Below are 25,319 nucleotides of genomic sequence, written 5' to 3'. Positions count from 1 at the left end.
CCCTGGCTCTCTCTTCTTCCAAGAGCACCTTGCCCTGCCAAGCCTATTTCAGTGGATTCAACAAACTGTCACTCTGCCCAAGTCCTAGGCTCCAAGCCCAGAGTTCCCTCCCCAGACACAGCCAGGTACGAGCATCCCTTTGCGCCCTCAGAGCTGTCTCCGTGCCTGTAGCCCACATCCATGATCCAGTCATTTGGTCCCATGCTCACGACCTCAGGTACACCCCAGGCCCCGACAACCAACACGTGCCCCGTCTCATTGGGAGGCTGGGACCTCAACACATTAATTTGGGAGGCAAGGCAGGAGGGACACAACTCCGTCCCAGCAGGATGCCTTGGAAGCCACCCTTGATTCTGGCTAAACCCACGCACACCCGATCCCCTCCCTGTTTCCCCAGGAGGTGCCTTGCAGCTAGCTGCACGTCCAGTGTCCATGGCATCCCAGTCAGCACACACAGACTTTCCTTGTTCTTAACTTCTACGTTCTATTGTTGAGATATACCACGATTCTTTAAACAGGGCACCAAGAGACATTTTTGCTTATATTTGGTTTTCTTCAATGTAAACAATGCTGCAATGAACACCTTTGGGCATCACCTTGGCATAAACCTGGGGCAGATGTAGAATAAACAATAAGAAGTGAATGACTAAATCCAAGTGTGTGTGCACTCTGGATTTTAATTAATATTTCCCCTCCAGAGCAGTTAACCACTTCCCTCCCTAACCAGCAGCCTGAGAACTTCGCATTGGCCTAGACTTCTGGAAACTGTACTTAGAAATCTTCTTCACACAACTGGGGAGATGTATTAAGTGTTTACAAACAGCTCAGCCCTCTGAACAGTGAGGTGAACGTCACCAAGTCCATCAGCTAGAGAGCCTTTTGGACTGTGCTCTCCAGTTCACTAACTAGCTGTTCAGCTGTGTCTAATCTGCTGTCAAACCTGTGCTCCAAGTTGTTGTCGTCATTATATCTATAAATTCTAGAAATTCTACTTGGTACTTCTTCAAAACTACTATGGTACTTTATATATGTAATAAATATATATATATATATTTTATATATATATATATGATTTTGTTTCCTATGACAGTCATCATCATCCAGCCAGCTAACAGCATGTGTCTGAAAGTTCTAGCAGGTCTGAAGGCTCTGCCAACTTCCTCCTCTCCCAGCCCAAGGTTTCCTGCTTGACCAGTAGTGTGCTGCTATGGGGAAATGTCAGGCTGGGTGGCTCGCACAGCCCACAGCCACTTTTCACTGTCCTGGACACTGGATATCCCAGGCCCCAGCTAGTGAGGGCTTTTTCTGATTTGTAGATTTCTGTCTTCTCAATGTGTGGTGGAGAGAGTGCAGAAGCAAGCTCTATGGTGCTCTAGTTACAAGGACACTAATCCAGTGTTCAGTCCCCATGCTCACGACTGCAGGAAAGCTTAATTACCCCAGGCCCTGTCAACAAACACTCTGCACCTCTCACTGGGAGGCCGGGGCCCCAACACATTAATTTGGGAGGCAAGGCAGGAGGGACAGAATTCAGTCCACAGCAGGATGTCTTGGAAGCCACCCTTGATTCTAGCTGAACACCACACACAAGCCAAAGCCCACCAACAGGAAAATGGATGAACAAACTTTGGTGTACGATGGAATACCACCCAGCAGCAAGAGAAGAGCCAAGGGCATGCAGGCTGTTCCGCCGGATCACAGACACGCCCCACTGGGTCTGGATGAACTTCAAGAGCATATCAGAACAGCGCCTAGCAGGGAGGAGTGAGGAGCCTCCCAAGGCCAGGGAGCTCTTTATCTTCATGCTGGCTGTGAGTCCTCCCTACAGTTAGAGGGCTGGATCTGCTCAGAGTTGGTGTTACCTATGGCATGTAATTATACTGCAATAAATCACGCTATCAAGTGGGGAGCTGAACAGCAGGTCACTGGGTCACGAGGGCACACTCACAGCTGGGGCCAGTGCAGCTGAAGCACCATCAGACCCAGGGTATACTCAGGAGGCCTGGTCTTAGCCCTGGCTGCTGCACCTGCAGGCTGTCTCCACCCCACCCCCCCCCCCCCAGCAGGGCAGGGAGAAACAGCCCCACCGCAACCTAGATGCCCTTCCTACTCCACTCCACCCTGCCCACCCCAGAAGGCCTCCCCAGCTCGACTCGACTCTGTCAATCCCACGGCAACCTCAGGTGGACAGTCCACACCACCTTGGCAAGTGGTTATCTCTGTGGGGGGTACACAAGTTGCTCCCCAGGACAGCTAGATGTAGTCATTACTCACACGCACTCCCCAGAACAGTGAGTGGAGACATCTCTCACACACACAAGGAATCCAGAGGGTGTTCTGCTGCTCTGAGTTCTGTAGGGTGTCTTTGTGTGCCTTTCCCCAGTGTCACATACTAAACCCCACAGGCTCCTTTTCTCCTGAAGTTCTGGGATCAGTATCCTCTCACGGGCTGTGCATTCAGGACCACTCCCTTCAAACCACAGACCTGCAAGGGTCCCAGTGTGCCCCTCCAGCCCTCTGGGGAGCTCCCAGGGCCTGCTGCCTTCCCACCCTTCTCAGGACCGGCAGGGAGTTTCTGCTGTACGCTGGGCAGGTCTGATGACTCGGTGGCCCTCATTTTCCAAATGACGGATTATAATATAGAATTGTGCAGGGTCAAAACTGTCCCACCAAAGTGCCAAGTTCAAGAACACACTGAAAATGACAAAGTTCAAAAATTCATTTTCAGATTCTATGTGAAAATGAACCTTATATAATCTATCACTTTGTTTCGTCGGCTTTTTCACTGCTGTGACTAAAAGACCCGACCAGAATAACTGGAGAGAAGGAAATGTTCATTTGAGGACTTAGTCTATAGAGAGAGAACAGGCTCCATTCCTCTGGGCTCGAGGTGAGGCAGAACATCATGGTGGAATTGTGTGGCAGAGGGAGCTGGCTCACATGATGATCAGAAGCAGAGAGAGAGAGAGAGAGAGAGAGAGAGAGAGAGAGACTCCACTCACCAGACACAAAATATATACCCCAAAGGCACGTCCCCAGTGCCCACCCCTCTAGCTACACCCTACCCGCCTTCAGCTACCACTCCCTTAATCCTGTCAGGAGATTTGTTTTTCATGAAAATATCACCACCAACATCCAATGGGTATATTATTGCTCTTTTTAAATAAATCTCCAAGTATACGTTTTTCTAATTTCTCACTTTTAACTTCTGGTACGATGAGCATCAATAGCTAGAACCAGAACAGAATGAAGCAGCACGTAACGCACAACAGCTCACTGTCCTCAAGCCCTTCAGGTGCGTCAGGGATCCTGAGGTCACAGCACGAGAACCACTGGCTCAGACTGCGCTGGAACACCGAGCAGACGTCCTGCAGACCAGAGGCACCCAGGGGCCACCTGGAGGCAGACACCGGGCTTCACTCCAGTTTCCAGGCCACACTATGGACCTGGAACAACACACTCAACACTCTTGAATCTAGGTTTATTCATTATTTATTTATTTCTGTGTGGGATGGGAATAGTATCTTTTTCAAGATAGTTAAGATGCAATGGGACGACACTTGGACGCACCGGCACAACTAGGAGTCTCCACTGCTGTTCCTGACATCGGCTCACCTGTGCTCTGAGGCTCTAGGCACCATGTCGACATCTGTGTGACCAGCCGAAAGGAAAGCCAAATCTCTGGGTGCATGCTGGGAACAGGATGGGGAAAGGGCTGATTCTTCTGAGCTTGCCCAACCTTGCAGGCAGCCCAGGTTCATCTTTTGGGGGCCCGGAATCCCAGACAGTAGCTTGGTGGAAGATACCGGTCCTACTTCAATTCCACAGGCCAAAGGCTGACTTAGCACCGACCAGATACCATGCACTGCGTAAGGCCCAGAGGCACCCCATGAACAGGACTGTGCAAAGATGTGGGAGGTGAGGCAGCAGCACACGAGTCCCAGGGAGGCTTGACCTTCAGACAGGCACAACACCTGTGGAGTGGAGCATAGGCAGGGACCCCAAAGGCCCTCAGCATGGGGTCAGGTGGTGCCAGAGAGAGGCACAGGCGTTGCTAGGGGTGGAGAGAGGGTCCCACTGTAAGCACAGCATGAGGAGCTAGGGGTGGTGGCGAGGACAGAGAGGAGACCACGCCTTGGAGTAAGATGAGGGAGGGAAGAGAGAAGGAGCCCGTGGCTGGGAAGGCTGGGTGGGCACCGCCAGCTCCTGCCCCTTGTCATCACGGTCAACAGCTTTCTCACAGCATCACCAGCTGGAGGGGAAACTCAGGAGCCTGTGCGCTTGGCTTGGCAGGAAGCCCAGACCTACCCTAGAATCTCTGTGGTAACAGGCCCAGAAGAAGCTGTCCAAAGTGTACTGGCAGCTGAAACTCAGCTGTTCTGCCCTTCTTTTGACTGGAAGATGGACAGCTGCCATTTGGGGCTACTCCAAGTCTCTATGCCTGATGATGCAGCCTGTGGACACAGGCACGGCTCTCAGGGGAGTCTGCCAGGCCAGCGGCCTAAGCTGTGTGCTGAAGCATCTAGTCTTGACCCCACAACCTGCAAGTCTCCTGAAGGTGCTGAGGTATCTGTGAAGAAAATCCATGGTGACTCTGAGGCTTTCATTTGGAAAATGTCACCTGCAGAAGCCAAGTACTGGGTCATGCCCTCAGCTGTGGAATCTACCTGGCAATGGATGAGTGACATTTGGAGGAGCACAAACATTTTTGGACTATTTGACTTCTTGCTACTGGAGCTGTCTGTACCCTGCTGCTCCAAAGGTTCTTATGGGCTTTCTCCACCACAGTGTTGCTCATGGCCGGTGTGGTGGGACTAGGAGCTTAATCCACACAGGACTGAAGCAGAATTCAAGGTGGGCCTGGAAGAGGCTGTTGCATATGGGATGACTCATCTGTGGGGAGGATGGCACCCAACTGTCATGAACCTGACTGTCACAGAAGTGAGGGCACAACTCCAAGAGGAGGCTGAACATCTGTCGTCCATTTAGAGAACAGGAAAGACGTTTTGGCCAAGAGCAGGATGTCAACCAGAACTGCAGTATACCAGGTCACATGTGTGGCTGCACCTGCAGGCAGAGCAGCGGAGCTCTCCAGTCACCCACTGTCACATTTAGGCAAACGATGTACACAGGGTCCCTTAGTAACCCAAGGCCACTTGCCTGACCCTGCTTCAGTGTCCCAGGTCCAGGAACCACACTTCATGGCTCCTTTCATGAAGCCGAATCCAAATTGAGAAGTCACCAGGTCCTCAATGGACAAGGAAGGGTCTGTGCTTCCGTTGCTTCCCAGAGTCTGGGCGGTCCCGACTCTACTCTTCCTCCTTGTTTTCACACTCCTTCGAGCTGAGGACCTTCGCCGTTGGTTTGCACCTTGTCTGGGACACATCATGTGAAAAGACCCAAACAACCAGAACACCAACAGCACACGCCTGTCCTCTGCTGCTGCTGGCACTCCTCACGAGCCATCCTTGTGAGGCTCTGCAGAGGCGGAACAGGAAGCTGCAGGCAGGCCCAGACCTCCCTTTTGGCCCCTCAGCAGCTGGGTGGCCTGGGGCCAGCTGTTTAACTCTTTGAGCCTGGCTTCTGTAGACAAGGAATGAGGCCCGCCTCGGAGGACAGAGAATGGCTGTGCTGATTGAGAGAACAACACTGGATGAAAACAGGAAGCCACGAACGGTCACTATTAGTAGAATTAATTCACAGGGCTGGGGATGGAACCCAGCCATTTCCATTTTTTTAAATTTTAAGACATTCTTGCTAAGTTGCCCAAGCTGGCCTTGAACTTGCAATTTCCCTGCCTCTTGAGTAACTGGAGGAGAGGGCAATGTTTCTTACAGGTTAATCCTTTGAAAAACAAAACAGAAAAGATCCTGACAATATGTGTAGGAGTCTGAAGGGGAGGAATTAAAAAACACCTCTGGAACTCGATGTGATATGTGGTTCCCATGTTGGGCTGCATTCAATATGGCAGAACTGCTACTGCCTTGACTGACCACAAATCCTCACTGCACAAGCCAAGGGCATACTGCTTGGACTCCATGGCCATCCAACACTAGCCCCATTTTCTTTCCTGCTGCCCTTTAAGGTATCTGAAAGCACCCCACTCTGGTGCTCAGCCTGCAGAGGCCCGCCCTGCCTGGGGTAGGGTCCCAGGGGATCTCAGTTCCATTGACTCTGGCTGGGAAACGTGTTTTTAAATCATTTCCTTCCCAAATTGACAGAGAACTGAAAATGCAACGGTGCATAAAAGGAGGAAATGTGCTGCTGTGGAGGCCACCCCCTCTGTGCCCTCCGAGGCGTCCCCCTCACCTGGAGCCACCTGAGCCCGACTCCTGAACCCTGCCTGTGCCTGCCGCCAGGCTGTGCTGATGCCTCTGGCTTCCTGCCTTCATTCTCCCTCTCGGCTTTGACAGCCCTCCCTGCACTGGCTTTCCTTAACAGCACAACTGGCCTCCCTCCCTGTCACTTCTCTCTACATGTCCTCAACCTGCTCCCAGGGAGCCTTCTACCGGCCCCAGGTGAAAACCTGAGATGCTGTCCAATGTTTTCAGGAGAAAGCACAGGGACCCAATCTCCAGAAGCTCACTCCTCCCCTGTGGAAGGTTCTGGAATCCTCTCCCAGGAACGTCGTTCTGTGTGGCCCAGGCTGCGTCAGGGTCTACTCCAAGGTGTCCCATGGGCCACCATTACAGACTGAACAAGGCAGGTCTTGGGCAAGGCTTCAGCTGGGGCACTCTTCTGGCCCCTCTGGGATGGGTGTAGAGTGGCAAGGGTTTGAATCAGAAGGACCTGGAGAGAGACTGGGGTCCCCTGTGGAGTGCAGAGACTTCTGGAAAGCCAGCCAAGGTGACAGCGGGCTCCTCGCAGGTCTCAGCACGAGGTGCCACGCGCCTGCGCATCTCCCAAGGCATGTCCCACGGTAGCCCTGCCCCTGTTCCCCTGCACCTCACCCTGTCCCCACAGCCTCCACCCCACCCCACCCTCCTCGCACCCATCCCGCCCCACCCCATCTCCCACTTCCCGCACCCGCCCCACTGCATCCTCCTTACTCCATGCAGACCCACCCCGCATCCCCACGCCACCGCACCCGGTTCCCGGCGCCAGCTCACCTCGTCCGCGCCTCCCGGCTCTGCGCGAGGGGGGAAGCTGGCGCCGGCGGGTCCCCGCCATGCGCTCCCGGCCTCCGCGCCTCCGCCGGCCACACCCTCCGCGGCGGCCCCGCCCCCGGCTACGCGCCGCGTCCTTCCCGACCGTCTGCCTCCCGGTCTTCCCTGGGCGCCCCTCCCCGGCCCCGTGCCGCACGCATGCTTCCTGCCTTTCCCGCGTCGGTCCCCCCGCGTCCCGTGGGGTGTCACTCTCTGCCCGCGGCGCCCCCACCCCCACCCCACGCCTCGGCTTCTCCACGCGTCCCGGGCGCAGCACGCAGGGCTTTCCCCTCTGGTCTGGGGGCATCCGCTACCCAGGCTTTGCACCACGGACCCAGGTGAGGCCTTCCCATGTGTCCACCCTGCCTCCAGGTCACCTGCCGGGACTTCCCATAGGGAAGTAGCCCAAGGGTGAGAGCTCCTGTGATTAGGGCTGCCGCTCACCCCGCTGCTTTGGGCCCTATGTGACCCTCTGGACCCGAGGCCTGTGCAGTGCGCTGGAAATCAGAGGTCACCCTGGCGCCTCCCTGAAGCCAGGGCTCTGCTTCTCACTGATGCCCTCAGCTCCTTTGTAGTCACTCGTTAAAAACCAAAATACTAAAAAAGCTAAGTCTTGGCTGAGCCTCTTTAAAAAATTAATGTATGTATCATGGTGTTTCTGTGAAAATGCTCTTGGCTTTATTTCCTCCTGAAAGCAAACTGGCCCAGGACTGATCACACAAACACCAAGAGCAAAGGCAAAAGCAGATTTATTGTCAGGAAACTGTCAGGCTGCCTCCCGAGGAAAAAGAGCAGCAGCAACTCCTCCTGGATTGTTAGCTGTAATAAGTGAAATCAAGGCGTTGCCCTAGGGGTGGGGTAGCCCTTGTGATTGGCATAGTAAGCATCACCTGATATCGTGGAGCGCAAGTTCTTTCTTAAGAACAGTATTCATAAAGTGAGGGTGGGGGAAAGGAAGCGGGTTGTAGTTATGCCAACACCTCCCATCCCCTCTGCCTCACTTCCTGTCCTTGTTACAAAGTGGGGTTGGGAGCACTGGGAAGCAGGCTCTGCTCTGCCATTTGCACCCAGGGATTAGGATATGCTGAACAAACGCCTGGGAGCACAGCCGCCTTGGAGTGTTTTCCCTTTCACTGCAGTGATGATCCAAACCCAGAGTAGGAGAACCTTCAGGAGCTGGACAGAGGCCTGTGGAGAGCAGGCAGTGGCCTTCTGGGTGTCTTTCCATAAGGTATCAACAGTTTTCAGGCTGTGCCCAACCCAAGTTACTGAACTTGATAAAGCAGTAGTTTGCTACTCCATTCTGAGTGCCAGTGCTGGGGTGGAAGTCTCTGTGCCTTGTCGGTACAAGTGAACAGCCATCATCTGCTTGGCACAACCAGAAGGCACAAACGGATAAATTAATTGTGCCACCTGTGAACTTCTCAAATTAAATCAGAAGCAAAGCTACATGGGCTTATCAACCCCATATCAGAAAAGCCAGGTTCATAAGGTCAGCAAACACACCAGACCTTCAAATGAAGCAGCGCCCTCACCTGAGACCCAGACAAGGAGGAGCACCTGAGGCTGCCTAGGTGGCACACACCAATCTGTCATGACAGCATCCGAACCACCTCACAGGATGGACAGGGGAGGAACCTCTGACTCTTGGTCCCCGGGTTTCAGCTCAGCCCCATCTCCCTGCTTTGGCCCACTTTGAAAATGCCTGCCAGCTGGACCCTGGCAGAGAATAAATTTCTTGCTGGGACATTCTGTTCCCTGACAAATTCTTTGGTTGGTTCATAATCCTGTCAGGCCACCTGCAGTGACTCTTTGGCATTTGTATCTGCCTTAGCCCTGTGGCCACCTTAACCTTTCCTTCTATAACCTATATCTATGTCCTATGTAGATACAGGTGTGTAAAACGTGTGACGTGACTGGAGTGGTTCAGGTGTTAGTAAAAGTACGCAGTGCGTTGCAGTGGTGAGGGTGATGTAGCTTGGGAATTGGTTGTTATTCAGTAAATTCTCACGAGGTAGAAAGACGAATGTTTGGTCCTGGTTAATAGAACAGCTGCTGTCCTGACAAGCCCCTGTTGGAGTCTGCCCTCCAGCCACCTAGCCACATGCAGTGGGTGCTTCCACTCCCTTGGGCTTTGTATATGTTGTGTCTTTGAAGTTCTGGTCTTTGGGGACCTCAAAGTGGATTCCACTGGTACCAGCAATAAACCAATATTTGGGGTACAAATATTTTTTTTTCATAAACCAACGTTCTTGGTCCTGACTAGTGATTGTTGTTGAAGTTCAGGCCCCAGGGTACAGATCATCAGGCTCAGGAAGAGCGTTGGATACCATACCTCCCACTACCAGGCCACTGGCCTGGCGGGAAAGGCATGTGGCAGCTCAGGCTTTGACAGGAGAAAATGGTTTTGTGAAAGAAAAATGTTTAACTCCTCTCTTCTCATGGCTTGTTCTCACCTCACTGTGCAGAACCCAGGGACAGGTGCCTGATGGGAATGGCCACCTGGCTCCTTGCTATGATGCATCACACCAGTCCCGCAGGAACCTGCCCTGTGTTGTTCTTACCATGGAAACATCTGGAGGTGATCAGAAAGGCTGCGCTTCCTCCTCCACCTGAATCAGAGGCAGCGGGTGGACACACACATGCCGCAGTCTGGCTGGGCACAATCAGGAGCCACTTGTCAAAAGAAACTAACTTTATTTTTAGAACCACACACGCCAAACAAAACAGCCTCTCAGGAAAAACCCTCAGAGCCTCAACTGCCACCACCGGCTTTCCACAAGCCTCTCTCTCCCACACAAGCTTCTCTCCACCTCCCACAATCCTCCTGCTCTTGAGGCCGATTGGCTGGGTCACGTGGGCGGAGCCAAAAAAGTCCCCCAATGAGCAGCTCCGTGGTCTGAAAGGGCAGGGAAACAGCCCAATGAGCATTACCGCAGAGGAGCCAATCAGCTAGATGTTGCTGGGGCCACTGTGAGCCAATCATCAGCCAGCAGCTGGAAGTTTGCTGGGGCCCCTTTGGCTGTGGCTCTCAACATCTCCCCCTCTCTGTTTAAACAAAAAGCATGTGGCTTAGGGACCGTGCCTGCCTTAGGTTGTCCAATAGTACATATGGTCCTTAGGTTGGTACCATTGCAATTGGATCTTACCCGTCACTGACTACCGGTCCAGTATACAGCCACACCTGTGGAGAGGTCTTTGTACCAGCGGGGGGTGAGGTTCTTTGCCTCACCTCTGTTGGCCCCCAAATTTTAGCTGGACGATCATGACAAGCAGAAGGGAGGAAGATACACCAAGCCAATTGACGGCTCCTTTTGGAAAAATTGTACCACCAATGACATCATCAGCAAAAATACCCAACACTAACACAAGTCGCTACACCAACAGATAGTTCACAATGCATACAGGTGAGCTCACAATGTGTCCAGGCAAGTTCTGCAAGCAGTTCAGTGATGGCTATTGTAGAAGCTGTAGATTGGTTTTATCTTTGACTTCACCAGCACTGGGATGAAGATAGGAATTCTGGCAATAATGGCTAAAGAAAAAATTATGTAACATTACAGAAGGCACTAAAAGAAAACAATTTTCTTAACAATTTACATTGTCTTCACCGGCACTGGGATGAAGATAGGAATTTTGGCAATAATGGCTAAAGAAAAAATTATGTAACATTACAGAAGGCACTAAAAGAAAACAATTTTCTTAACAATTTACATTGTCTTCACCGGCACTGGGATGAAGATAGGAATTCTGGCAATAATGGCTAAAGAAAAAATTATGTAACATTACAGAAGGCACTAAAAGAAAACAATTTTCTTAACAATTTACATTATCTTTAAGAGAATTATTAAATATAATGAAAAGGAAAGGTGAAAGTAAACAAACAGATCTGTTAACCTTCTTTTTTGTTTACATATTAAAACAATCCTCAACAGTTGTTTACCCAATTTAAATTAAACCATATAAATCACGTGAAAAAAAAATATTTGGATCCATTTTATCATGAGCGCTCATCATATGTGATATATGGACATACGTACATTCAAACATATAACACAAAACACAAGTGTGCACACATAATATAATACATACAACACATAACATTATAGTAAAGGCCTTATAACTTTTTACAGGTGAAATCTCCATTGCAATGTTTAAAAACTCTATAGTCAAAAAATAGAACTGATCAGCAAAACATTAACCTAGACTGTATGAGCTCAAAAAACAAAATAGAACTTCATGATATGGCAAAGGGCAATAATAAAATAGATATTGAAAAAAGCATCCTGGTTCTGTTGCAGATGTAAGAATAGCCAAACTGGAGTTTTGGATATCAGTTGTTATGGATTTGAGCCAAATCATCTTCTTTTTGGTCTGTAGAAATCGCTTTAGTTAATCTTTCTGGAATCCAAATCGGCTGCTGTTCTCCCTGTGGAAACACATAAACAGACCCCCCACTCCAGACAATCACTGGGTCAGGACCTTGGTTAATCTCTCTGGAATCCAAATCGGCTGCTGTTCTCCCTGTGGAAACACACAAACAGACCCTCGACTCTAGATTACTGGAGTCAGGACCTTTCCATTGTCCTGTTAGAATATCCTTCCAAAGTACCTTGGGCTTATGCACATTTTTTGGACACATATGCCTTTCCGCAGCACTAAGTCCTGATGAATCCAAATTTAAAAAGTTTAGAGTAAAAAGGGTTATTTTAAGTTTATCTTTGGGGAATATATACCCCTCCCCAATTCCTTCTTTTTTCTTTAATAAGTACATTTTAATAGTTTGATGAGCTCTTTCAACTATGCCTTGTCCCTGTGGATTGTATGGGATTCCTGTTATATGAGTAATGCCAAATGTTGAGCAAAATTGTTTAAAAGAGGTAGAAGTATAACCAGGGGCATTATCTGTTTTTAACTGTTTTGGAACACCCACAGTGGCAAAATTTTGTAAGCAATGAGCTATAACATCTTTAGTTTTTTCTCCGGCATGAAGGGAGCCCATCAAAAATCCAGAAGAAGTATCAACTGTAACATGCAAATATTTTAATTTTCCAAATTCTGGCAAGTGTGTGACGTCCATCTGCCAAATATGGTTAGGTATCAATCCTCTAGGATTGACTCCAAGATTAACTTGTGGTAAAAAGGTCACACAATTTTGACATTGTTTTATTATTTGTCTAGCTTGTTCCTTAGTTATTTTAAAATGCTTTTGTAAAGTATTAGCATTGACATGGAACTTTTTATGAAAATTTATAGCTTCTTCTAGTGTAGAGAAAATATGTATGTCATGTGTAGTTTTATCTGCTAAATCATTGCCCAAACTAAGGGCTCCAGGCAATCCTGTATGTGCCCTGATATGTCCTATAAAGAATGGATCTTTTCTGTCCCAGATTAGACTTTGTATAGTGGAAAGCAAAGAGAAAACAGTAGAAGAAGGGGAAATCCTACCAGCATCTTCAAGAGATACTATAGCATTAACTACATACTGACTATCAGAAAATAAATTAAATACAGAATCTTTAAAGATCACAAAAGCTTGTAAAACTGCATTAAGCTCTACCTTTTGAGCTGATTGTTTGGGTACTAAAAATGTAAAAGTTTGATCAGGGGTAACTACTGCTGCTGTACCATTATTAGACCCATCAGTGAATATATTTGGAGCATTCATGATAGGTGTTTTTCTTGTCATTTTTGGAAAAATTACAGGATGCAATGACCAAAAAGACAATAAAGGATTAGATGGTAAGTGGTTATCAAATGAAACATTAGATTTGCACATGATTATTGCCCAAGTATTTAACTCATTAGCTAACTCATCAATTTGATTCATAGTATATGGAGTAATAATTTTATTGGGAGAAATTCCAAATACTCCCTTTGCTGCTTTTATTCCTTTGAGTATTAGTTGTTCTACAGCCTCAGGATACCTAGTAAGAATAGTGTTAGGAGAATAAGATAAATGTATCCATAATAATGGACCTTCTTGCCAAAATACTCCTGTAGGAATATTTTTTGTTGGTAGTACAATAAATAATAAAGGCAAACTTATATCAATTCTGTCCAAATGCATATTTTCCATATATGTTTCAATGATTTTTAATGCCTTTCTTGCTTCAGGCATTAACATTCGGGGTGAATTTGGATCTGATGGACCTTTTAGGATATCAAATAAAGGTCCCAACTCTCCTGTTGGTATACCTAAATAAGGCCTTATCCAATTTATGTCTCCTAATAACTTTTGAAAGTCATTAAGTGATTTGAGTTGATCTACTCATATTTGAATTTTTGGTGGACGGACCATGGTTGAGGATAATAGAACTCCTAAATAATTAATTGGAAAATTTAATTGTACTTTATCTATTGCTATCTCTAGATTATAATTTTTTAATAAGTTTGTAAGTGTGGCATAACATTCTAGCAATGTGTTTTTATCTTTGTGTGCTAATAATACATCATCCATATAGTGAAATATTTGTAGTTCAGGATTTTGATTTCTAAGTGGCTGGATTGCTTTGTTAACATAAATTTGACACATAGTTGGGCTGTTAGCCATCCCTTGAGGGAGTACTTTCCATTCATATCTCTGATCAGGACCTTCATGATTCAGTGCAGGGATAGTAAATGCAAAACGTGGACTATCCTCAGGATGAATTGGAATTGAAAAAAAAAACAATCTTTAATATCTATAACTAAAACATACCAGGTTTTTGGCAAAGCAGACAACTGAGGAATCCCTGATTGAGCAGGTCCCATAATAACCATCTCATTATTAATGGCTCTTAAATCTTGTAATAATCTCCATTTACCAGATTTCTTTTTGATGACAAAAATGGGAGTATTATGGGGAGATACAGAAGGTTGTATATGTCCTTCTGCTAATTGTTGTTTGACCAGGTCATGGGCTGCTTGTATCTTTTCTTTAGTCAGGGGCCACTGAGGAACCCATACTGGTCTTTCTGGTTTCCAAGTAATTTTTATTGTCTCAGTGGCCCTTTCTGAAAATCCAACCCATGTCTTTCTGTTCCTTGATCTATTTGTATTGGTGCTGCTATACCTTGTTCTTGTTTTTCTAATCTTTTTCCTTTCCTAAAACCTTGTCTAGTCATAATAGTGGGTGCATTTTGGTTGATGTTATTTGTTAATGTCAAACCTAATTGATCTAGGACATCTCGTCCCCATAAATTTACGGGAAGATGATCCAATACATATGGCTGTATAGTTCCTTCACATCCTTCAGGATCCTTCCAATCTAATACCATTGCACTTCTATGGGGATTACTTGCCACTCCTAGGCCTCAAAGTGTTTGAGTGGCTTGTTGTAATGGCCAATGTTTTGGCCATTCTTGACGAGAGATGATGCTAAGGTCTGCACCTGTATCCAGTAGCCCATTAAATTCATGTCCTTGAATATTTAGTTTTAGCATGGGGCAAGAATCTAAATTTAAAGAAAGCATAGCCCAATCTACACCTGTGGAGCCTAATCCCTTGGAACCTCTTTCTACAGTACGACTGGAAAATTTATCATGTAGGCTGGGTATTATTAGTAACTGTGCTATTCTATCTCCTGGTGAAATTACTGATATACCCTTTGGAGAACTGGCTATAATTTTTATTTCACCTTCATAATCGGGATCAATTACCCCAGGACTTATCATAAGTCCTTTTAGAGTAGAAGAGCTGCGTCCCAATAAGAAGCCTACTGTTCCTTTGGGAAGAGGTCCTTTCACCCCTGTGGGAATGATTTGAATTCCCATCTCTGGAGTTAGTACTGCTCTGGCGGAGGCACAGATGTCCAACCCTGCGCTCCCTCTGGTTTGTCTGATGAGGGATCTGATGGACAATGTGTCCTGGGCACTACCCTGATGGGGTTGCTGGGTTCCTCCAGTGCTCCGTATATTTGTGGTTTTGGGCCCCGGAGCATTGGGCCCCCCCTGTCCATTTTTTGGCAATGGAGCCCGATGCCTTTCTCCACGATATCGTGGATAAACACCTGGTCCTTGTTCGTTTTTTGATAATGGAGTACCCTCTATGGTGGTTTGAGAACGGCATTCATTAGCCCAATGTCTCCCTCTACGGCGTCGTGGGCAAATACCTGGTATTCTACTCCTTTGATACCTAGTTTTGTTAAACCCTCCTCCAATGGGGCAATTCCTTTTAAAATGTCCTGTTTGTTCACAATTGTAGCATGTTCTTGGCCTGGCATCTAAAGCCTGTTTTACTGCAGCTGCCACAATTTGCCCTTGTTCATTAATGTCTCTGGCATCTAAAGCCTGTTTTACTGCAGCTGCCACGACTTGCTCTTGTTCATTAATGTCTCTACATAATTTAATATATGTGTTTAAATCTTCATGTTTCCATGGTCTAATGATATGTCTGCACCAACGATTCGCTTGCTCATAAGCCAGGTGTTTTAGTAATGGCATTGCTTGTTCTGTATTCCCAAAAACTCTGGTAGCTGTTTGAATAAGCCTATCTACAAATTCAGCATAAGGTTCATTAGCTCCTTGTATTACCTTAGATAATTGACCTTGTAAACCTCCATGTCCTTGTAAAGTCTTCCATGCCTTAATTGCATCTACAGCAATTTGTGCATATACACCAGGATCATATGCAATTTGTTGCTGCTGATCCTCATAAGGTCCCTTTCCTAACAACATATCTAGATTTCTCTGAGGATAACCAGCTGCTGCATTTCGCCTAGCCGTCTCCTTGCAAAATTCCTCATTGGCAACCTTCCATAACAGGTATTGTCCTCCATTTAGCACAGCTTTACACATATTAGCCCAATCTGCTGGCGTCATGTTCAAGTTGTTAATGGATTCGACCATGCTTACAGTGAAGGGTGCTTGAGGACCATAGGTTGTTACAGCCTCTTTTAGCTGCTTCACTGTTTTGAAATTTAAAACTTGGTAAAATCGCTGCCCTCCTGCCTCAAATACAGGGCATGTTAATATTTGAGATCTTGTCTCAGGATCCCAACTATCAACTGCGGGGGTTGGGGACATCCCAGCATATGGAGGTGGCCTTGTTAGTTGGACACTTACGTCCTCTGGTGATAGAAAGGTGTTAGTAGCAGTCTCCTGTAGAGGTGGTGCTGTTGGTTGGACACTTACACCCTCTGGTGATAGAAAGGTGTTAGTAGCAGTCTCCTGTTGTAACTTTCCCCCTGATGGCTTTTTCTGTTTTACACTTTCTTTCTCTGTCTGACTAGCTTGAGAGGCCTTCTCTTTTACTTGAATCTTTTCCTCTGTTTGACTAACTTGAGAGACCTTCTCTTTTACTTGAATCTTTTCCTCTGTCTGACTAACTTGAGAGACCTTCTCTTTTACTTGAATCATTATGTCTTCTCCTTCCTCTACCATTGTCTGAACTGAAGGCTTTGGACTAAGCAAACAAGATATGAACGTCCACAATGGCAATGTGCCAACTGGCAGAGTCCCTGGGCTTTTCTTTTCTATTCTTTTTAAATCTTCACCATGATGGTTCCATTGTGATATATTTAACAACTCCTCCTTAAAAAGCCATGGGCTACATTTTTGTATTGTATCAACGTATGCCCTGACTGCTCTTGATTTTACTGAGATGCCTCCTTCCTCTAACAATTTACTTAACACTCTTTCAGTTTGTTTTTTGCTAATTTCTGATCCTGTATTTCTACTGTAATACAACCCAACAAGATGACGCCAAACAAAACCGAGACAGAATGAAATAAAAAGGGAACAACAAAAAGTCATTATAGCCTTTCTATCCTCCTGACATGTGCATCCGTCCTTTCTCCCTATCTGTTCCTCAGACGTAAATAGTTTTTCCTCAGAGGTGAGCGGTTTTTCTTCCGTCTCACTCATCTCCAGGGACAGGCAACTTAAAACAAAAGTGAAGCAAAATAAAAGAGGAATCTTAAAATGGCTACCCATCCTCTCGCCCTGCCCTCAGGGGTGAGCAGTTTCACTTACCCTCAGTCGCTCCCCGTGCGAGCCACCAAATGCCGCAGTCTGGCTGGGCACAATCAGGAGCCACTTGTCAAAAGAAACTAACTTTATTTTTAGAACCACACACGCCAAACAAAACAGCCTCTCAGGAAAAACCCTCAGAGCCTCAACTGCCACCACCGGCTTTCCACAAGCCTCTCTCTCCCACACAAGCTTCTCTCCACCTCCCACAATCCTCCTGCTCTTGAGGCCGATTGGCTGGGTCACATGGGCGGAGCCAAAAAAGTCCCCCAATGAGCAGCTCCGTGGTCTGAAAGGGCAGGGAAACAGCCCAATGAGCATCACCGCAGAGGAGCCAATCAGCTAGATGTTGCTGGGGCTGCTGTGAGCCAATCATCAGCCGGCAGCTGGAAGTTTGCTGGCAGCTGGAAGTTTGCTGGGGCCCCTTCGGCTGTGGCTCTCAACACACACATGCTTCTTTTTTTTAAAAGGGACAAGAAAAATCTAAGAATCTACTCAATTAAAATGTCTGCCTTTTTTCTGGGGAGAGAAACAAACAAGACTTTGCTTTTTCATTGAATCTGGTCAGCCTGGTCCTTCTCTTCCCTCTCTTCCTCCCCTCCCTCCTTCAATGCCATGAGTGGTCAGGTGAATGACTGAACGAACACTTTACTTTGGGCCTGTGTCTTGAGACTCCAGTTGATAACCACAGCAACTCAGGGAGGTGGAATTGGAGTACCCTTTCTATAGCTGGGGCAGGCGGGATCTGAGAAGGGTTGTGAGGTGTTCAGGGTCTCACAAGTGCCGGGACTCAGACTGAGGGTGGCATGAGGGTCCCCACCATGGTGCGCCTTCTGGCCATTTCCACACTACATTAAAGTCTGTTCCCGTTATCTCCCACCTAAGAGCCTTGAGTTACTGTGTGCTAGAGCTCTGAAAGGCTCGTACCCTCCAGCTCCTAACATGGTGCTTACTGTGTAGCAAACTTTCAATGCATTTTGAAGGGAACAAATAAACTCTATGGAAAGCAATGGAATAATGTGAGGACCTCATTCGACTCCATCCCTCAGCTGTGTCACAGCATAATTGACAGTTGTATATAGTTAGAGTGTACAGTGCGATGTTTTGATATACCTTGTGAAATCACCGTGTCAAGCTCAGTAACATACCCATCACCTCGTGTATTTATTTTGGTGTGTATATAGAACACGTAAGATCTATTCTTTTACCAGTTTTCAGTGTAATGTGCTGTTATTAAGTGTAGTCGCTGTGCATAGAGTCGAACTCCAGAATTTATTCCTTTCATCCAGCTGAAACTTTGGGCCTTTTAATCCACATCTCCCCTTCTTTCTGCCCCTAGCTCTTGCCATCAACCCCCCTACTCTCTGCCTGTGTGGGTTTGACTGCCAGATTCTATGTGTCAGTAGATGATGGAGCGTTTATCTTGTGGACCTACTGTTATTTCTTGAGAAACCTCTGTGCTGTTTTTCTACAGTGGCTGTGATGACCTTTGATTTGAAGTTATAATTTCTAGGTTCCAATCTTAGCTCTGCTGCTTCTTTAGCTGACTCACTTAATTCTGCGCTCTTGCTTTTCGGAGCCGTAACAGGAAGACCATGCTGATGACTCACTATCCACATCCATTATTTTGAAGAAGATGACATGGAAAAATCCCTGAGTCAATAGTGAGCCAATGGTGACAGCGATGAGGAAGCATGAGTCACCTGGAAAGAGAGTGGATGAGACCCTCTGCTGTCTCCCAAGAACCAGGGCACAGCCACAGCCACAGTGCCCATGGGGAGAGGCCTGGAAACCCAGGTCCCCGCCAAGCAGGCCCCCTGGCCATTTGTCTTTAGGCTGCTTCACACTGGCTGCTGGTGTTAGCAAAAATCTGTGCTGTGTGATTGGAGAGACCATTAGAAGTCCCCAAATACCAATCCTCTGCCCCATCCCAGAATTCCCACTCTTAGTCAGTGCAAGTTGAGGCCATTGATTCTCAGCCAGCGTTGTACTTTGGAATCACAGGGCACAGCTAAAATGTGTGAAACCAGTGCTAACCTTGGAGATTGTGGCATTATTTGTGTAGGAGGGGCCCTAGCAATTGGCATCTTTCAGAGGACCCTAGTGTGTAGACAGAGTTAGATCCGTTGCATTGGTATGCAGATGCCTCCACCAGGCACATTGATATTTGGATCTGTCTGCCTGGTGCATGGTCAGAGGTTGAACAGCAGCCCTGGTCTCTGTCCACTAGATGGTCAGTGCCAATGCCCCAGTTGTGACCGTTAACAAAGTCACTAGGGAAAATTGCCCATCTGAGAACCACTGAAGGTGATAACAAAGGGTGGAGGAGAGAGGACGCCCTGACCCTTGATGCTCATGCAGTCCAGGACCAGCATGGCCGGAGCACTGGTCAGAACCGCAGAACACCCTGCCAGCACCCCACCTGACTTGTCATAGTAAAAAGACCTGGTGCTGCGTGTGCGTCACCACAGGGAGACTGCCATGCCACCAGGGCCGGCTGTTTTCCCTGTAAACATTATTTACAGGATTAGTTTATTATTAAAATGGTGATTCCCCTCTGAATCCAGAAAACCATGTAGACTGTCAACATGAGAAACCTTGGAGAGGTCAGCTGCTCCTTCCACACAGGACGGTGGTGATGGCTTGAAGCTGAGCTTGTGGGGTGCGCGGCCAGGTGAGAGGGTGAGGTGCACCTAGAGGGGTCTCACTGGGAGGGTGGGTGGGGTGGATGAGCAGAGCCCTCGACTGTCCTAGTCAGGGAGTGGGGCCAGCGAGTGGCTGCCATGCCAGAGACAGCTCTTCCCCACGTCCTGCCCTCGGGCTGGCCAGGCTTCTGCTGTGTGAACCAGGGGCTGTCCTCAGTGGATTATGGGTAACACAGAAATGTGAGTCAGACAGACCAGACACACCCTTCAGGACGCAACTGGAGGCCATACCCACTGCAGGAGTGCAAGGCCACCACCCTGCTTCTGGGTGAGACCAGTTCTGGAGTCCTCCAGCCGCCCTTGGGGATATCAAGGTTGACCTTAAGAAGAGGGAAGTCAGGGAGGGGGGCATTGTGGAAATGGGGCACAGCATTAGGGACTGAGCTGGTGGCCCTGTGCGCTGGAGTCAACCAACACCTCCCCTGCCCATGTCCCTGTCCCTTCTCTGCCTTGCCTGCCTCCATGGCTTTCACTGGGTGACTTGCTAGTGGGCTGTAGTGCTGTCTGTCCCCTCTGCTGGCTCCAAGGGCCATGAAGACAGGGTCTTTGACTCTGAATCCCCAGGGTGGCCTGGGCCACACTCCGGCCCCATAGTTATTTGTGGAGTGGCGAGTGAATAAGCGCACATGCAAGTAAGAATCTGGTTTATTGCAGTGATGACCGAAGGAACCACCTCTGAGAGTTTGACCCATGCAAATTCACCTGCTTTTCCCAGTGCCTTGGAGTTTCCCCAGTGAAGACCAAGAGGCGTTCCCATTCTTGGGGGCTATTGCTCTGGACGGGATCGTTCTCTCTCTTTCAAAGACACCAAAACTCTGCTTGTGTGAAAACCTATTTCTCTGAGAGTTCAGCTTATCAAACAAACATGCTCATTCATAGTTCAGTCATTCATACGTCTGATTAAAGAGTTATTTCCAAGTACTGACCATCTGCCAGGGGACATGCTAAGTGCTGGGGAAGGTAACCAGCACTGTGACTGTCACATACACTGCCCATGGTCACAGGAGCTGGGGTTAACACCCCATGTTGACAGGGAGTATGGTCAGAGTGCCACCCCGCCCCCGTCAGAGACGTGCTCCCTGGGAGCCCACGAAGAGCAGGCCTGAGACTTGGCACCCTAGCCCCTTTGGAAGGGTGCAGAGACACGCATCATGGACAAAGCAGGTCGGGCTGCCCACATCAGGAATCCCGAGAGAGACGCTCCCAGGGAAAGACGGAGACGGGGGCCCTCCTCCTGGAGGGACAGGCGAGTTCATTCCAAGTGTCCTTCTGCTGGCACAGGTGGGAGCCTCAGCGGGCACGGGGACATTGGTGGGGAGAACAGCAGCTCTCTGGGAAAGAAGTCGACATGCTCTTGCTCAGCGTGTGTGACATGGGACAGAGGAGGCTGGACACCTGAGGAATTTTCGGGAAGCAGGTTTATTGACTGCAGGGTTCAGAGGTGGCTCTTGAGTAAGAGTTCTTCTCAACGATGAGTGCAGAAATTCGTTGAACTTTACACCCAGTGTGTGGGGAAGGGGTTAGGAGGTTCACATGACAAGAGGGTTTCGTCCCATCCTCTCGATGACAGGGGATTCACAGTTTTTTCTGCAAACCTGGCATTTATAAACAGAGGAAGTTGCAAACCAGTGCCTTCTGCAGATTGTTGCTGAAAGCTAGTGTCCTGTGCCAAAAGCTCTCTGATAAGAAGAGGAAGTTACATGCCACAAATAGGGTGGGGGTCTGAACTCCAGGATCTGCTTATTATGGTAAGGTTTTCTGGGCCCGGGTCTCTGGCTTGCTTCATGTGATGCAGAAACAGATCTCAAGATACGCGTGTGCACACACATCCACACACCTAAATTGTTTACTGTCTGGAAACTGAAAAAGGTTTTACAAAGCTGCAGAAAACATAGGAAAACACTCACAAGCAGCCAGTCATGTTTTCTTCCAGGAACCAGTCACCATGCTGGATCCTGTGGTGACCATACCCACCGCCAGCTTCCCAGGAGGGTGCCAGTGGTCCGGGACCCCAGCCAGCACATCCACATCCTTAGGGTCCTGGCCTGGTGGAGATTTTCTTCCTACTTCAGGAGCACTGGGTGGGCTTCCTGGAGGAGGTGAGGCCTGGCTAGCCTGGAGGAGGGGCATAGGGATGGGGTAGCATGAGAGGGAGGCTGGGGAAAGGTGGCACCTATACCTGGAGGAGGAGAGAAGAAGATGTAAAGGAAGGACCAGGAAATATTTTGATTTAAATTCCACATACTTTCTCAGGGCTGTTCTTCCCAAATTCTAGGAAATTTGTAAATCTTAATGTTGCCAAACAAATCACTTTTAGGATTAGTACCTTGAACTCAGTAAGGTAGCCCACCAACGAATAGGGGAAGCAAAGGGAGATAGGAGACTCTAAGACACCTCTAGTTTGGGGGACTTTCTAACATTATCTGCTCATCAGATAATGGAAACAACATCAGACCAAGGATCCTGAGAATGACCAGATCACCATGAACTGTCCCGTGAGCACCAGGCTGATGTCATCCCTATATACCACCCCATGCTCAGCCCTCGCCAGGCTTATTATAGAAGAAGAGCTGGGAGCCCAAGTGTCTCACTCTCGAGATGGCTGTGTTCTCCCCCTGAACTCGTCTTCTTTGCCTTCCTCCAAGGCAGCGTCTCTTCAGGTAGCCAACATTCTCTCTTGAATATGCCTCCCTTTTCCTGAATCAATCAATCTCTGTGTCTTTGGTGCTTACTGAAGTTCTTCTCTCTCTCTCATAAGCCAAGGACCCCCCTCGTGCTGAGGTGAGTCACTTCCCCACCCCTGGAACCCCCTGGACCATCTTTCAGTGACAGTTCTTCTCTGGTGACAGAACTTGCTAAAGAGGGCCCATGGCTCAGCAGCATTGTCTCATCGGAGGGTTGTCAGAAAGATTTGTCCCAAGCCAGGTGCAGTGGTGCACCCGTGTCATCCCAGCAACTCAGGAGGATGAGGCAGGAGGATCACAAGTTCAAGGCCAGTCTGGGCAACTTAGCAAAACCTTGTCTCAAAGTAAAAAAAAAATAGGATGTAGCTCAGGTATAGAACCCCTACTCCCCCCAACTCTAATCTCCAGGACTGAAGGAAAAATAACAGTAAAGAAAGCCTGGCCTCAGGTCTAGAGAATCAAAATGTGCATTTTAGCAAAATCCTTCCAGGGAGTTCTGGGGCCAATAGAGGAAGCTGGGGGATGGGGGGACAGGTGAGCAAGAGCCCAGAGGAAAAGTCGGGGAGTCATTATTCTGTCCCCCTATCTCCCCCCTAAGTGAGGTCAGCAAGTTTCCTGACCCCACCTTTTGGTGGTTTATCTTCTACCCTCTCTCTGGGGATTACCTAGGTTTCAAGGGGAGAGAATCCAGTCCATGGGTGACCCATTGAATGGAGAATGTGTTCTTCTTCCAGTGGGTGATTCAGTGCTCTGGGCCAAGGGTGGACATTTCTGTGAGATGGGGCAAGGTGAGCAGATTTTAAAAGGCCGCCAACAGAGGCTTGATTTGAGACACACACACACACACACACACACACACACATACACCCACAGAACTCGATCAGACAGAGTGGACAGGAGGAGGGTCTGAGGAGAAACCACGTGGGATCTCCACCGAACTGGGGTTTTACAGGGCTCACAGCAGGAAGGGAGGGGCTTGGGACAGGAAAAGGTGTTTTTAGAGTCCCTTGTCCTGCTGGAGTTGGTGGGGGAGCTGGCTGAACTCCAGGATTAACTCGGGTTAATCAGGAGATCCCGCTGATTGACAGGCGTTTCCCTCGGCTCCTGATCCATGTTTCCTTCCCGCCTGCCCGGGCTGCTTTGTTCTAAGTCACCACCACAGACCTGACGATTTCTATGTGACTTCCTCCATCTCACACACAGAGCTCAGCGGGTTGATCAGAGCCTCAATGCCCTGAACGTGTGAGAAGCTTACCAAAGTAACACAGCAAAGAAAACTTGAACTCCAAGCAGAAAAATGGACCAAGGAAATGAAGCAATTGTTCATAAGTGATACCAAGGAGAAAAAAAGAATAAATGAATAAAACTAGTCTGTGAATAACATAAGCAGATGCCTCCACAATTATCAAGGATTTAACAAACGGCAATATTAGTATAAGCTGGAGACCGATCTGGACATCTCCCTGGAAAAGAATCTCCTGAGTCACTGTGACATGGATGGAGTCTCTGACTCGGAGATGCTGTCAGCTCTAGCTACCTAGCCCGGGGGTCTCAGTATGAGACAGCAGGAGAGGGAACATGGGATGAGTGGGTCTCCAATCCTGGCCGAACCTTAGTGGGACCTTGTAGTGGTTGCTGCAGGAGCCTGGGGTGCTGCTCTTCCATGCCTGTGCCTAGGGCAGGTCATCATCATGGTGACATGGCTTAGCACTGGCTCTGCCCACAGGGGATATAGACTGAATCACCTCCCTCCATGCTTCACACAGTGGTGCCTGTCAGCCTAACACCTGTCACAGTCTAGGTGGGGCCAATCAGGCCACCCACAGCAGCTGGCACAGCCACATTGGTTCCGGTTGCTCCAGGTGTGCCATGCCAGTGATGGCCTGGTCATCATCCCTGACTCCAGGTCAGAGCTGGATTGCAGGGGACCCGAAGACAGGAGGGGAGCAGGTGCAAAGTGGGAGAGGTAGATTCAGCTCAGACTGGTGGTCCTGAGCACTTGAATTTGGACTTTCTCCTGCAGGCTCAGGGAGCCCTGGGGAGTGCGGAGGCAGGAAGAGGCCCAACCGTGGACAAGGTGGCATCCAGGTGGGAGAGACTGAAACCAGGAGGTCAATAAGGAAATCAATGAGAGTTCAAAAGACGGATCAAGCTTTGATCAATTGTGAAAACAGAATCAAAAGGATCAGTGGGACAGGAACAAAGGGTGGGAGAGGTCAGAATGACTGGTTTCCACCAGCCCAGCTGTGGTGGGTGGGGCCACCATCCATCAGGACTCACAAAGAAACAGGATCAGGGGAGACCTAACAGGCTGTGACTAAGGAAAGGATACACCTTTCCAAGCACCATGTCACGTGGCCATGGGAAACCCACAGAGAAAATCTAGTTTCAAATTCTAGACACATTGCAGCCACACGAGCAAACCTAATCCAAAGCACATTAAAAGACACCATGAGCAAAAGATTATTTCAGAGATGAAAATAATTCAATATACTTAATAATATAACTCACTATGTTCTTAAATCTATGGCGATAGATCACAATATCCTCCATAGACAATGAAAAGATGTCTAACAAAATTATAAAAAAAGTTTTTCATGAAATTCCCAATAAAATAGGAATAGGAGGATGCTTCTTCAGCATGATAAATTATATCTCTTTCAAAACTAGTATCAGTTGTTTAAAATTTTTTTAGTTGTAAATGGATATAATACCTGTATTTTATTTATTAATTTTTATGTGGTGCTGAGGATCAAACCCAGTGCCTCACACATGCTAGGCAAGTGCTCTACCACTGAGCTACAACCACAGCCGCACTAGTATCCATTTTTAGAG

The 25,319-nt window shown here is 48.1% G+C and overlaps 1 protein-coding gene and 2 long non-coding RNA genes across 4 annotated transcripts in view; 1 reads left to right on the top strand and 2 right to left on the bottom strand.

The window, feature by feature from the left end:
- Fam3b (FAM3 metabolism regulating signaling molecule B) overlaps positions 1 to 7,194 on the bottom strand; it is a 45,596-nt gene extending 38,402 nt beyond the window's left edge. For both annotated transcript variants that reach the window (XR_006850654.2, XM_046439172.2), the window contains exon 1: positions 7,110 to 7,194. Coding sequence is in view for 1 of the 2 variants with exons in the window: in XM_046439172.2 (XP_046295128.1) it covers positions 7,110 to 7,170 (61 nt within the window). In the remaining variant the exon portion in view is untranslated. The remainder of the gene's footprint in view (positions 1 to 7,109) is intronic.
- Positions 3,475 to 6,946, bottom strand: LOC131423962 (uncharacterized). The gene is made up of 2 exons (XR_009226225.1): positions 6,527 to 6,946; positions 3,475 to 5,631 (listed from the first exon to the last, which is right to left on the bottom strand). It is a non-coding gene; the product is annotated as an uncharacterized LOC131423962 (long non-coding RNA).
- Positions 7,195 to 19,677: 12,483 nt separating the features above from the next.
- LOC124089010 (uncharacterized) lies at positions 19,678 to 20,725 on the top strand. Its single transcript, XR_006850573.1, has 2 exons — positions 19,678 to 19,769; positions 20,455 to 20,725. It is a non-coding gene; the product is annotated as an uncharacterized LOC124089010 (long non-coding RNA).
- The last annotated feature ends 4,594 nt before the right edge of the window (positions 20,726 to 25,319 follow it).

This window comes from Marmota monax, unplaced genomic scaffold (assembly GCF_021218885.2).
Source record: "Marmota monax isolate L192 unplaced genomic scaffold, Marmota_monax_Labrador192_F-V1.1 WCK01_AAM20220418_F8-fsc00125, whole genome shotgun sequence".
NCBI classification, from domain to species: Eukaryota; Metazoa; Chordata; class Mammalia; order Rodentia; family Sciuridae; genus Marmota; species Marmota monax.
The sequence above is the reverse complement of the archived record's forward strand: the minus strand, read 5'-3'. Positions and strand labels throughout refer to the sequence as shown.